The sequence below is a fragment of the Bombina bombina genome, chromosome 1 (genome assembly GCF_027579735.1).
Source record: "Bombina bombina isolate aBomBom1 chromosome 1, aBomBom1.pri, whole genome shotgun sequence".
Classification (NCBI taxonomy): Eukaryota; Metazoa; Chordata; class Amphibia; order Anura; family Bombinatoridae; genus Bombina; species Bombina bombina.
Window position 1 is genome coordinate 400,266,960 of NC_069499.1, and position 14,677 is coordinate 400,281,636.

The 14,677-nt window shown below is 37.6% G+C and overlaps 1 protein-coding gene across 1 annotated transcript in view; it reads right to left on the reverse strand.

Annotated features, from left to right (window-relative positions):
• The window catches only part of PRPF40A (pre-mRNA processing factor 40 homolog A), a 143,218-nt gene that overhangs the window by 101,658 nt on the left and 26,883 nt on the right, over nucleotides 1–14,677 (reverse strand). Inside the window, exons 12-16 of the mRNA XM_053698306.1 lie at nucleotides 14,550–14,658; nucleotides 14,239–14,303; nucleotides 13,145–13,309; nucleotides 12,636–12,744; nucleotides 3,404–3,554 (exon numbers count right to left, since the gene is read on the reverse strand). Of these exons, the coding sequence (XP_053554281.1) occupies nucleotides 3,404–3,554; nucleotides 12,636–12,744; nucleotides 13,145–13,309; nucleotides 14,239–14,303; nucleotides 14,550–14,658 (599 nt within the window). The remainder of the gene's footprint in view (nucleotides 1–3,403; nucleotides 3,555–12,635; nucleotides 12,745–13,144; nucleotides 13,310–14,238; nucleotides 14,304–14,549; nucleotides 14,659–14,677) is intronic.

Consider the following 14,677-nt stretch of genomic DNA (forward strand, 5'->3'; position numbering starts at 1 on the left):
GTAAACGACAAACAAAGATGAGGTTTGTCTAAAATCCTTAGTTGCTTCTAAATAGAACTTTAAAGCACGAACTACATCTAAATTGTGTAACAAACGTTCCTTCTTTGAAACTGGATTCGGACACAGAGAAGGAACAACTATTTCCTGGTTAATATTCCTGTTGGAAACAACCTTCGGAAGAAAACCAGGCTTAGTACGCAAAACGACCTTATCTGAATGGAACACCAGATAGGGTGTATTACACTGAAAAGCAGATAATTCCGAAACTCTTCTTGCAGAAGAAATAGCAACCAAAAACAGAACTTTCCAAGATAGTAACTTGATATCTATGGAATGTAAAGGTTCAAACGGAACCCCTTGAAGAACTGAAAGAACTAAATTTAGACTCCAAGGAGGAGTCAAGGGTCTGTAAACAGGCTTGATTCTGACCAAAGCCTGTACAAAAGCTTCTACATCTGGCACAGCTGCCAGTCGTTTGTGTAACAAGACAGATAAAGCAGAAATCTGTCCTTTTAGAGAACTCGCTGACAATCCCTTATCCAAACCTTCTTGGAGAAAGGAGAGGATCTTAGGAATTTTAATCTTACTCCAGGAGAATCCCTTTTTTTTATGTCATGTGATAGTTTACCAAGCACAATACAGACTAATTATTTAAGATGACTTCTTTATAATTATAAAGGACTGTAATTCACAAAGTTCACTGAACAGGTTTATAAATAAAAAATATTACAATAAAATATTACATTTAAAGCGGTGATGCAATTGGGTTGTAGGGCTGTTATATAACATCAATCTGACATTTGTATGGAGGTTCGACTCGAAGTTGAACAGTCTTTCACTTTCCACACTACTGCAAGGTGCAGAAAGATATTTTTGGGCCATTTTAGCCAGAGCTGGAAATCTGTTTAACAACTGCCCAGTACTTCAGGGGTTTGTCTGAACGAGGTACAGTGATCTCTCCTACGATAATACAAATAACAGCAATTTGTATTGGCAGAATAGTACTAAACAATTTTTAGTTTAGTCTCCACACCAGTTTAAAATGAAATGGGAACATGCAGTTTGAAAAAACACCACAAGATAGCACTTTGGTAGGAAGTAGAGGTATCGGTTTAAGTATCGGTGCATTTGCACGAGTACAAGTACCCATGCAAATACTTGGTATGGGTATCGGTGCAACCCTACCGTTGGGTCGTCTAACCAATATAAATTAGACCACATGGACACTTAGATATATTACAAAGGTAGCATTACAATTATAGTACCATTTTATCCTGAAATTCTGACCTGTTAAGGGATGGGTACATTTATCTCCTTTAATCAAATTATTACAATTCGAACAATTGAGGCAGGGGAAACAGCCATCATTCTTTGAAGTTATAAAACCCTGTTTACCTTTCGTTACACTCCCTACATCAGCCCTAATTAGCTTACCTCTTAAACTAGGGAGTCTAGTATATGCAGGCATAGGTAGCTGTCTAAAAGGCTTTAACCTCTGGGTTACACTCACTTAAAATGTGCCAGTGCTTATGTAATACCTTTTGAATCTTTGGGCTAAAGGCATTATATTCTAAAATGAATACCATTCTGTCAGGGTCTTTCTTATTTTGATTTTTCTCCTTATTAACCATTCCTTTTGGTAGTTCCAATACCTTTTTGATGACCTCCTCTATCATGCTTTAAGGATATCCTTGCACCACAAATCTATATCCCATCTCTTTTAGTCTTATTAGGGGTACTACATCATCTCTCACAATCCTTCTTACCCTCAGCATTTGACTAAAAGAATGTGACTTAATGATGGGGCATGCGCACTAGTATAGTGAAGGAGACTATTCTTATCTGTATCCTTCCTATACAAATCTGTTTTTAGAACACCCCTATCTTTATATACCTTAGTGTCTAAAAAGTTAGACTCCTCACTCCAAGTTAGTGTAAATTTCATACTCCTTGTAGCAGAATTCAATTCCAGCACAAATTGCTGGAGCCAACGTCGCCCCACCAAATGACAAATATATCATCTATGTAACGCCACCAGGTGGCGCCACATAGGAAAAAAAGTTTATTTTCGTACATGAATCTCTCTTCAAAAATATTGGCATAGGTAGGGGCGACGTTGGACCCCATTGCTGTTCCCTGTTTCTGTACATAGTATGTATCCTCAAACAAGAAGTAGTTGACTAGAAAATATCACCTGAACATCTCTATGTAAAAAAGAAAGATATTTTACCTTAAAATGTCCTAAGTATTCAAAACCCATTGCAAAGTACTTTAAAGCAGCAAATCAGTATGTCTGACAAGGGTAGGGTTGCCACTTCAGCCATGTTTTCCTGGACACTTATGAGTTACACATGCGGCGGGGTGTGCAGGGAGGAACATGTATTGTGTTTCTGGACAACACTATTCATATTCCTCCCTGCACACCCTGCAGCATGTGTAACTTATAAGTGTTCTGTATTGTAAGGGACGGGTGGCAACCCTAGACAAGGGAGTGAGCTTCGTGCACACTCATCTTATTTCCCTATTCAGTTTAAAGGGACAGTCTAGGCGAAAATAAACTTTCATGATTCAGATAGATCATGTAATTTTAAACAATTTTCCAATTTACTTTTATCACCAATTTTGCTTTGTTCTCTTGTTATTCTTAGTTGAAAGCTTAATCTAGGAGGTTCATATGCTAATTTCTTAGACCTTGAAGGCCACCTCTTTTCAGAATGCATTTGAACAGTTTTTCACCACTAGAGGGTGTTAGTTCACGTATTTCATATAGATAACACTGTGCTCGTGCACGTGAAGTTATCTGGGAGCAGGCAGTGATTGGTTAAACTGCAAGTCTGTCAAAAGAACTGAAATAAAGGGGCAGTTTGCAGAGGCTTAGAAACAAGATAATCACAGAGGTTAAAAGTGTATTAATATAACTGTGTTGGTTATGCAAAACTGGGGAATGGGTAATAAAAGGATTATCTATCTTTTAAAACAATACAAATTCTGGTGTAGACTGTCCCTTTAAGGAAGTTAACTATGAAATCTCGTGAGATCACAGTAAAAGAGTTCATGACCTCAGCACTGCTGATGCTGATTGGCTGCGGTTCATTTCTTCATTTTTTTTACCTGCAGCTAAGCAGCAGCTGAAGTATAACTTTTTATACAGAACTTACTCTGCTGAGCTGAGGAAATTGTGAGGTAAAATATCTTCATTTCTTACATAGAGATGCTCAGGTGATATTTTCCTGTCAGCTTTTTACAGTTATACTGCATCAGGTACAAGTGATTTAGCATATGAGTATTAGCATTATGTCCCTTTAAACAACTGAAAACAGCATCTTATTGAGTGATTATCTGAGATGTGAGCAGTTATACAGTACAACCAATCAACAGGACAGATCTAAAAATGTATACTTACTCTGAAGCTCCTCATCCTCCGCAAACGTTGGATTGTCCATTAGATATTGCTGAGCTTCTGACCATGTGGTGCAGTATGTTACATTTGCCATATTATCCAATATATTTTTCAAGGCTTCCCAATTCCTCTTTCTTAACTGTTTTGCTTGTTCCTATGAAATACAAATAAATAACATTTACAGAAAGTTTTAATACACAATCTGCATTTAAGATTATAGTTTTATGCAAAAAAACAACAATTTTTAGCATTTAACAAGGATGAAAGTGTGTATGTTTGTAAAAGCCACATTACAGCCAATGGTGATCATGCATGATAGGAGAACAGCACAGACTTGATAAGAATTCAAATAGAGGGGGTTTAATATGGGGTATTACTTGCACTTATGATTTAACTATTACAATTCTCCATTTACTAGGATTTCCTTTTCCTGTGCTCCAATTTTAAAACTTATGCTCAAGGCCTGCAGCTGTGATAAAATTGTGACTAAGGGGTGAAAGGCACATTAAATAAGATTGTTACTTCAGCAGTTAATTTACAACTGTCCTTAACTGCATAATCAGAGGAGATAAGGAGAACAAGCTTTTAAACATAGGGAAATCTGGGCTACAACATGTTAATGCTAATTACTTGATAAAAACAAACTTATTCCCCTAAATTTTTTAACATAAATTTAAGAAAACAAAAAACTACTAATGCATATTATTTTAAGGCCAATCTTTGCTTTGAATACGTAATTATGTCTAGCATTTATTGTCCCTTTAAGTACAGTGTGGTAGTGAGCACGAGCACAGAGGACCTTGGAAAGGGACTATTCATGGATGGAGGCCCACAGTGTGGAAAATATGAGAAAAAATATATATAGGGTGGCAATCTTGAGCAAAGAATATCGTATTATCGCAAAAATGTTATAAATAATATTAAATAGCTATAAAAATATACTGTGATACAAGGTATCTAAAGCACAAAATGAAAAACTTTACAAGTTATAATTGTTGAAACAATAAAAATAATCAAAATGTTAAAGTCCCATGGATCAGAATGAAAGGGTTTTAAATCTACAACAGATTCCAAAAAGATTTCCAACCTCCAAATGATGAATAAAAAAAACCTTTATTTACAGAGGGTCCATAATACAGCAACAACGTTTCAAACCAGCAATTGGTTCTTAGTCATGTCCAAGAATGAATGCACAGGTGTGCCTTTTATACCTGTTTAAATAATTATCAGGCTAGATAACACTGCCATCTTGTGGATATTTATCAAAATACATGTGTACAAAATAAAACATAATTCAATGGACATAGAAAAGCCATTTTTATATACATTTTAAAAAAAGGTTCTCATATATATATATATTCATATATATATATATATATATATATATATATATATATATATATATTTATATATATATATATATTTAAAACACACCTAAACAAACAATAAAATTTCAGTCATGCATCAATATATTTTCTAAGGTCTAGCCTGATAATTATTTAAACAGGTATAAAAGGCACACCTGTGCATTCATTCTTCGACATGACTAAGAACCAATTGCTGGTTTGAAATGTTGTTGTTGTTGCTGTATTATGGACCCTGTGTAAATAAAGGTTTTTTATTCATCATTTGGAGGCTGAAAATCTTCTTGGAATCTGACTATGATGTTAGGGTCTGGCTAACCCTATTTCCGTGCCTCAAGACCTGGAGCGAGGTGCTTTCTTCCCTGTGAATTGTTTTAAATTTACAACCCTGTGAAATAATGGTGGATCCAGGTCCAGGCAACTATCTGTGGTGGAATCTAAAGGTCAGGATCCAAAATCAGCAATCTGTAGAGGATATAAAGAAACAGAAGCGCCACATGTATACTCTTGTGAGATATTTTACAAGATGTTTTACACTCACATTTGGTGGAGCACCCCTTTTGGAGCAAGTGATGTGAGCTGGAATCAGTCAGTCAGTCACCCAGCAGACTGACTTCCGGTGAGACTATAACTCCAGTGGCACAGGATACGATATCCCAGCAAACAGGGAATGGCTCAAAATCTAGTCATACAGAATACGATTTCTTGATTATTTTCTGTATGTTTTATTCCATTAATGTTAGGTGTCGTTTTTAATTGTATTCATATGGATTGTATATGCTGGTTGCTATGATACATGTAATTGATGAATACAACCCCTTCCAGGTGTACCTTTTTGTATAGGATTGTCTTGATGGTATATATGGCGTGTGTTTTAAAACTTTTATATTAAGCCTGATAAAACAGTCAATCGTTGACTGAGAAACCCGTTGCTTGTTTTTACCTTTGTGTTAATAAAGTAAGTTTTTTTTTACACTTCTTGCCTCTATACTATCTTTTTTTGCTGTGCACCTATCGGGTGTTTTTCTTGCTGGGAAATCGTATCCTTTATGACTGGATTTTGAGCCATTCCCTGCCTGTTCACCGTTTGCTGGGATATCGTATCCTGTGCCACTGGAGTTGTAGTCTCACCGGAGGTCAGTCTGCTGGGTGACTGTTTGATTCCAGTTCACATCACTTGCACCAAAAGGGGTGCTTCACCAAATATGAGTGTTAAACATCTTATAAACTATCTCACAAGAGTATATACAGTGCTAGGCCATGTTGCGCTTCTGTTCCTTTATATCCTCTACAGTGTGGAAAATATGTTTGTTTTCCCCCTGCACGTGTGGAATTAATGTGAAAACATTCTTTAGTTAAATGAAAAAGAAGTAGACATTGTAACCGATCACGCTTATAAATCTAAAACAAAATGTGTTATTTCTAAGTTTTAGATGCAACCACTAATGGCCGTGGGCAACCTTCTTGAATATCTTTGAGAAGGGTGTATAAGCTATGCTACTTTTTATTGTACTTCGAAACAGTGCTTTATTCTCCAAGAGGCAATAGTGTTAAAGCATCTCAAACTTGCTAATAAATAAATAAATAAATAAATAAATAAATAGTGAAGTAACACAGCGGATTGACAGTTATTGCATAACATTTAAAGCTCGTCTTGTGATTAGCAGCATATTGGTCTACTTCAACTGAAACTGGTTAAGGGCGGACAGAAAACATAATTTATGCTTACCTGATAAATTCCTTTCTTCTGTAGTGTGATCAGTCCACGGGTCATCATTACTTGTGGGATATTAACTGCTCCCCTACAGGAAGTGCAAGAGGATTCACCCAGCAGAGTTGCTATATAGCTCCTCCCCTCTACGTCACCTCCAGTCATTCGACCAAGGACCAACGAGAAAGGAAAAGCCAAGGGTGTAGTGGTGACTGGAGTATAATTTAAAAAATATTTACCTGCCTTAAAAAACAGGGCGGGCCGTGGACTGATCACACTACAGAAGAAAGGAATTTATCAGGTAAGCATAAATTATGTTTTCTTCTGTTAAGTGTGATCAGTCCACGGGTCATCATTACTTGTGGGATACCAATACCAAAGCAAAAGTACACGGATGACGGGAGGGATAGGCAGGCTCTTTATACAGAAGGAACCACTGCCTGAAGAACCTTTCTCCCAAAAATAGCCTCCGAGGAAGCAAAAGTGTCAAATTTGTAAAATTTGTAAAAAGTATGAAGCGAAGACCAAGTTGCAGCCTTGCAAATCTGTTCAACAGAGGCCTCATTCTTAAAGGCCCAAGTGGAAGCCACAGCTCTAGTGGAATGAGCTGTAATTCTTTCAGGAGGCTGCTGTCCAGCAGTCTCATAAGCTAAACGAATTATGCTACGAAGCCAAAAAGAGAGAGAGGTAGCAGAAGCTTTTTGACCTCTCCTCTGACCAGAGTAAACGACAAACAGGGAAGACGTTTGTCGAAAATCTTTAGTTGCCTGTAAATAAAATTTAAGGGCACGAACTACATCCAGATTGTGCAAAAGACGTTCCTTCCTCGAAGAAGGATTTGGGCACAAGGATGGAACAACAATCTCCTGTTATTGATATTCCTGTTAGTGACTACCTTAGGTAAGAACCCAGGCTTAGTACGCAGAACTACCTTATCCGAGTGAAAAAACAAATAAGGAGAATCACAATGTAAGGCTGATAACTCAGAGACTCTTCGAGCCGAGGAAATAGCCATTAAAAATAGAACTTTCCAAGATAACAACTTTATATCAATGGAATGAAGGGGTTCAAACGGAACACCCTGTAAAACGTTAAGAACAAGGTTTAAACTCCATGGTGGAGCCACAGCTTTAAACACAGGTTTAATCCTGGCCAAAGCCTGACAAAAAGCCTGAACGTCTGGGACTTCTGACAGACGCTTGTGTAACAGAATGGACAGAGCTGAGATCTGTCCCTTTAAGGAACTAGCGGATAACCCCTTTTCTAAACCTTCTTGTAGAAAAGACAATATCCTAGGAATCCTAACCTTACTCCAAGAGTAACCTTTGGATTCGCACCAATATAGGTATTTACGCCATATTTTATGGTAAATCTTTCTGGTAACAGGCTTCCTAGCCTGTATTAAGGTATCAATAACTGACTCAGAAAAACCACGCTTTGATAAGATCAAGCGTTCAATTTCCAAGCAGTCAGCTTCAGAGAAGTTAGATTTTGATGTTTGAAAGGACCCTGAATCAGAAGGTCCTGTTTCAGAGGTAACGACCAAGGTGGACAGAATGACATGTCCACCAGATCTGTATACCAAGTCCTGCGTGGCCATGCAGGCGCTATTAGAATCACTGATGCTTTCTCCTGTTTGATTCTGGCAATCAATCGAGGAAGCATCGGGAAAGGTGGAAACACATAAGCCATCCTGAAAGTCCATGGTGCTGTCAAGGCATCTATCAGGACCGCTCCCGGATCCCTGGATCTGGACCCGTAGCGCGGAAGCTTGGCGTTCTGTCGAGACGCCATGAGATCTCTCTCTGGTTTGCCCCAACGTCGAAGTATTTGGGCAAAGACCTCTGGATGAAATTCCCACTCCCCCGGATGAAAAGTCTGACGACTTAAGAAATCCGCCTCCCAGTTCTCCACTCCCGGGATGTGGATTGCAGACAGGTGGCAAGAGTGAGACTCTGCCCAGCGAATTATCTTCGATACTTCCATCATTGCTAGGGAGCTTCTTGTCCCTCCCTGATGGTTGATATAAGCTACAGTCGTGATGTTGTCCGACTGGAACCTGATGAACCCCCGAGTTGCTAACTGGGGCCAAGCCAGAAGAGCATTGAGGACTGCTCTCAATTCCAGAATGTTTATTGGAAGACTCTCCTCCTGATTCCATAGTCCCTGAGCCTTCAGAGAATTCCAGACAGCGCCCCAACCTAGTAGGCTGGCGTCTGTTGTTACAATTGACCAGTCTGGCCTGCTGAATGGCATTCCCCTGGACAGATGTGGCCGATAAAGCCACCATAGAAGAGAATTTCTGGTCTCTTGAATGGAATGAAGGACACGGCATGCATTTTGAAGTTTTGTTAACCTGTCCTCTGTCAGGTAAATCTTCATTTCTACAGAATCTATCAGAGTCCCCAGGAAGGGAACTCTTGTGAGTGGAAAGAGAGAACTTTTCTCTTCGTTCACTTTCCATCCATGCGACCTTAGAAATGCCAGTACTATCTCTGTATGAGATTTGGCAGTTTGAAAGCTTGAAGCTTGTATCAGTATGTCGTCTAAGTACGGAGCTACTGAAATTCCTCGCGGTCTTAGTACCGCCAGAAGAGTGCCCAGAACCTTTGTGAAGATTCTTGGAGCCGTAGCCAGTCCGAATGGAAGAGCTACAAACTGGTAATGCCTGTCTAAAAAGGCAAACCTTAGATACCGGTAATGACTTCTGTGAATCGGTATGTGAAGGTAAGCATCCTTTAAATCCACTGTGGTCAAGTACTGACCCTCTTGGATCATGGGCAAAATTGTTCGAATAGTTTCCATCTTGAACGATGGAACTCTTAGGAATTAGTTTAGGATCTTTAAATCCAAGATTGGCCTGAAGGTTCCCTCTTTTTTGGGAACTACAAACAGATTTGAGTAAAACCCTTGTCCTTGTTCCAACCGCGGAACTGGATGGATCACTCCCATTAACAAAAGATCTTGTACGCAGCGTAGAAACGCTTCCTTCTTTGTTAGGTTTGTTGACAACCTTGACAGATGAAATCTCCCTCTTGGGGGAGAGGATTTGAAGTCCAGAAGGTATCCCTGAGATATGATCTCTAACGCCCAGGGATCCTGAACATCTCTTGCCCAAGCCTGGGCGAAGAGGGAAAGTCTGCCCCCCACTAGATCCGGTCCCGGATCGGGGGCCCTCAATTCATGCTGTCTTAGGGGCAGCAGCAGGTTTTCTGGCCTGTTTGCCCCTGTTCCAGGACTGGTTAGGTTTCCAGCCTTGTCTGTAGCGAGCAACAGCTCCTTCCTGTTTTGGTGCAGAGGAAGTTGATGCTGCTCCTGCTTTGAAATTACGAAAGGAACGAAAATTGGACTGTCTAGCCTTGGCTTTGGCCTTGTCCTGAGGCAGGGCATGACCTTTACCTCCTGTAATGTCATCAATAATCTCTTTCAAGCCGGGCCCGAATAAGGTCTGCCCTTTGAAAGGAATATTAAGCAATTTAGATTTAGACGTAACATCAGCTGACCAGGATTTTAGCCACAGAGCTCTGCGTGCCTGAATGGCGAATCCTGAATTTTTAGCCGCAAGTTTAGTTAAATGTACTACGGCATCTGAAATAAATGAATTAGCTAACTTAAGGAATTTAAGTTTGTGTGTGATGTCATCTAGTGTGGATGATTGAAGTGTCTCTTCCAGAGACTCAAACCAAAATGCTGCTGCAGCCGTGACAGGCGCAATACATGCAAGAGGTTGCAATATAAACCCTTGTTGAACAAACATTTTCTTAAGGTAACCCTCTAATTTTTTATCCATTGGATCTGAAAAAGCACAGCTATCCTCCACTGGGATAGTGGTACGCTTAGCTAAAGTAGAAACTGCTCCCTCCACCTTAGGGACCATTTGCCATAAGTCCCGTGTGGCGGCGTCTATTGGAAACATTTTTCTGAATATAGGAGGGGGTGAGAAAGGCACACCGGGTCTATCCCACTCCTTAGTAACAATGTCAGTAAGTCTCTTAGGTATAGGAAAAACGTCAGTACTCGTCGGTACCGCAAAATATTTATCCAACCTACACATTTTTTCTGGGATTGCAAATGTGTTACAATCATTCAGAGCCGCTAATACCTCCCCTAGTAACACACGGAGGTTCTCAAGCTTAAATTTAAAATTTGAAATGTCTGAGTCCAGTTTATTTGGATCAGAACCGTCACCCACAGAATGAAGCTCTCCGTCTTCACGTTCTGCAAACTGTGACGCAGTATCAGACATGGCCCTTGCATTATCAGCGCACTCTGTTCTCATCCCAGAGTGATCACGTTTACCTCTTAGTTCTGGTAGTTTAGCCAAAACTTCAGTCATAACAGTAGCCATATCTTGTAATGTGATTTGTAATGGCCGCCCAGATGCACTCGGCGCTACAATATCACGCACCTCCTGAGCGGGAGATGCAGGTACTGACACGTGAGGCGAGTTAGTCGGCATAACTCTCCCCTCGTTGTTTGGTGAAATATGTTCAATTTGTACAGATTGACTATTTTTTAAAGTAGCATCAATACATTTAGTACATAAATTTCTATTGGGCTCCACTTTGGCATTAACACATATAGCACAGAGATATTCCTCTGAATCAGACATGTTTAACACACTAGCAAATAAACAGCAACTTGGAAATACTTTTCAAAGTAATTTACAAATAATATGAAAACAAACTGTGCCTTTAAGAAGCACAGAAAATATTATAACAGATAAAATAATTAAGTTATAGCATCAATCTTTGTCAGAATATACAGTTTTAGCAAAGGATTGTTCCCCTCAGCAAATGATAACTAACCCAGGCAGCAGAAAAAAAATACACAAATAAACGTTTTTTATATCACAGTCAATACAATCAGCACAGCTCTGCTGTAAAGATTACTTCCCTCAAAAAAGACTCTTGAGATCCCTGAACTCTGTAGAGATGAACCGGATCATGCAGGAAGAAAATGAACCTCTGACTGAGTTTTTCTGATGCATAGTAAAAGCGCCAAAAATGGCCCCTCCCCCACACACATAACAGTGAGAGGGATCAGTGAACTGCTCTAATTTAAATCAAAACTATTGCCAAGTGGAAAAAAAAGTGCCCAAAACATTTTTTCACTCAGTACCTCAGAGAAAAAAACGTTTTTACATGCCAGCAAAAAAACGTTTTACCTCAATAATTAATTGTCATTTAAAACCTATTGCAAGTCCCTGCAAAATAGGTTAAGACTATGTATACAGTTTAAAAGCCAGAGAAGTACCATTTCCCAGAAAACTGAAGTGTAAAATATACATACATGACAGCCTGATATCAGCTACATCTACTGCATTCAAGGCTGAGTTTACATTATAACGGTATGGCAGGATTTTCTCATCAATTCCATGTCAGAAAATAATAAACTGCTACATACCTCTTTGCAGATTAATCTGCCTGCTGTCCCCTGATCTGAAGTTTACCTCTCCTCAGATGGCCGAGAAACAGCAATATGATCTTAACTACTCCAGCTAAAATCATAGAAAAACTCAGGTAGATTCTTCTTCAAATTCTACCAGAGAAGGAATAACACACTCCGGTGCTATTATAAAATAACAAACTTTTGATTGAAGATATAAAAACTAAATATATCACCATAGTCCTCACACACATCCTATCTAGTCGTTGGGTGCAAGAGAATGACTGGGGGTGACGTAGAGGGGAGGAGCTATATAGCAACTCTGCTGGGTGAATCCTCTTGCACTTCCTGTAGGGGAGCAGTTAATATCCCACAAGTAATGATGACCCGTGGACTGATCACACTTAACAGAAGAAAGAATAGTTTAAATCTAAAGTTTAAAGCACACTACAAGCCATTACTCAGAGGATCCCTTACCGAAAATGAATAATAAATCAATAAAAAAAAATGTAGCATACGCTTAAATTATTTTTTTAAATTGATAATAGGGAATGAAAAAAAAAATATTATATAATTATTGCTGTGACAGCAATAAACTGCACAATTGATACAAGTCCAGTGAGTGCGGATCTTGCTTTATATGAATGGAAATGTACTTTTCCTTACACCCTGGCAGTTGCTTTTTGAGGTGCGAGTGCAAATCCACCCTGAATTTTTTCATATCTATGTGTATATGACTGTATAATATTAAAATATATATTTACATAACTACCTTTTCTTTTTTTGCAAGGTAAAACATAACATCTTCATAGATCTCGAGACGGTCACGTTCAGATATGGCATTCCATACTTCAAATTCATTGAACATCTGTTCTGCTTTTCTAGAATGCCAAAAACATTTATTCAGGGCAAAAAAATTTAAGACTTGCTTGCTATCTTAATTTCATAAGGTTGTTTCACTCAGACTTTAAATATTATTAAAAAATTTTTTTTATAAATAAACAAACATTAAAAAAACGCATTGTAAGAAGTCCATATGCCATTATTGAGGAGTACCTATATCTAGAGTTCTGCACATTTTCTTATATTTAGCTTATAAACTCCAGCAACCTACATATTTAAACTTATAAACAAGTTAGAGGTTAAGCTCCTCCTCAACTACTCAATACATGTATAGATCAACATAACTCAGGCAAACTCTTTATCGCACTTGGATTTTTAAAATATATGATAATAAAAAAAATAAAAACAACACTAAAGAAAACCAAAGACACAACTTACTTGTATCTGGTTGTAGAGGTCATCTTTTCATGATTTTCAAGAAATCTCTGGTAAGCTTCTTTTGCTTCTTTATATTTTAACCTTGCATCTTCTTTCTCCTCTTTCTCTGTCTGGACCTTGTAGGCATTAAATGCTTGTTTTTTTTCACTTAATTTTGCTAATGCACTAGAGAAAATTAAAGAGGAAAAAAGGATTTTCATACAATATATTTATTTTGTAAAAATGTTAAACTACATGTCTTTAAAGGGCCACTGTAAGTAAATATTTTCTATGCCTGTTACTAACTAACTACCCCAAATACGCTTTTTATCAATAGCATTTCATTAACATATCTCTACCGTATATCAGAAATCTTGTCTGCAAATTTAATTGTTTTCCAAACCCACTCCGTCGGTATCCTTTGCTCTGTACCAATCCGTTTACAATACCTAGGTTTCAAAATGGCGCTTTAAACACAAAGTTATTGGTTTAAGTATTTTGAACACTCAGTGCTGAAAATAGTGGGCAGGATAACGTGACATCATCGGCGAATAAAAGATATAACTTTTAGAACGTTATGAAACTTAGTTTTGGAGAAAATATAGGTCAGTAGGTTTTAATTAATGTTTATTAACTTTAATATGTTAGTTGTTTAGCTTAAAAATTATAACAGAAAGTAATCCTTTAAGCCACTATTTGTGTTGGTTAATCTCCAGGTTATGGGGATTTGACAACATGATACATTGCTAACTGAGCTAAGTACAAGAACCATACCAGGATATGTGTTGTACTAAATAGATTTGAGAAGGAAAAGTATAAACAAAGCCATTGATAAACATTTAAGGAGGGAAAACTGAATTGTCAATTTCCTTTCAAACAATAGTCAATGAACCTTGAAATGGATTAAAAAAACAAAACAAAATAAATAATAATTTTCACATAAAATGTGCAATTTTGTGTAGCAAACATACTTTTGTAATACATTGCTTAAATGTTTATATGTATTGTACATATAAAATCATGAGTTTGATGTCCCTTTAAAATATAAATATTTAAAATATCATTTATACAAAAATATATGTGGAGAGATTACTAAAGAAAATACGTTTAAATACCTGTATCGAGGATCGTTAATTATCATTTTCATAGCTTGCTCCCAAGAAGAATTTGACGGAACACGCTAGAATAATGCAAGAGGACAAATAATTTAGAGAAACAAAAACAGCTATCTATATGCATACCTCTAAAAAGGATACTGAAATAATTGGCTGTAATCTCAAAAAATTAAGTGCAGACATTGATATATAGATTATATATATATATATATATATATATATATATATATATATATATATATATATATATATATATATATATATATATCAAATTATGTGTTTTTATATAAAAAAAAAAAGTTTACACGCACCTTTTCTTTAAGAAGTTCTTTAAAAGCTTGCTTTGCTTCCTCTTTTGTGTTCCAGGTGTAGGTCTTTTTAACAGGTTTTTCTTCTTCTTTCTCCTCTGTGGGAGCAGGCCTGAAGAAATTAATAAGCC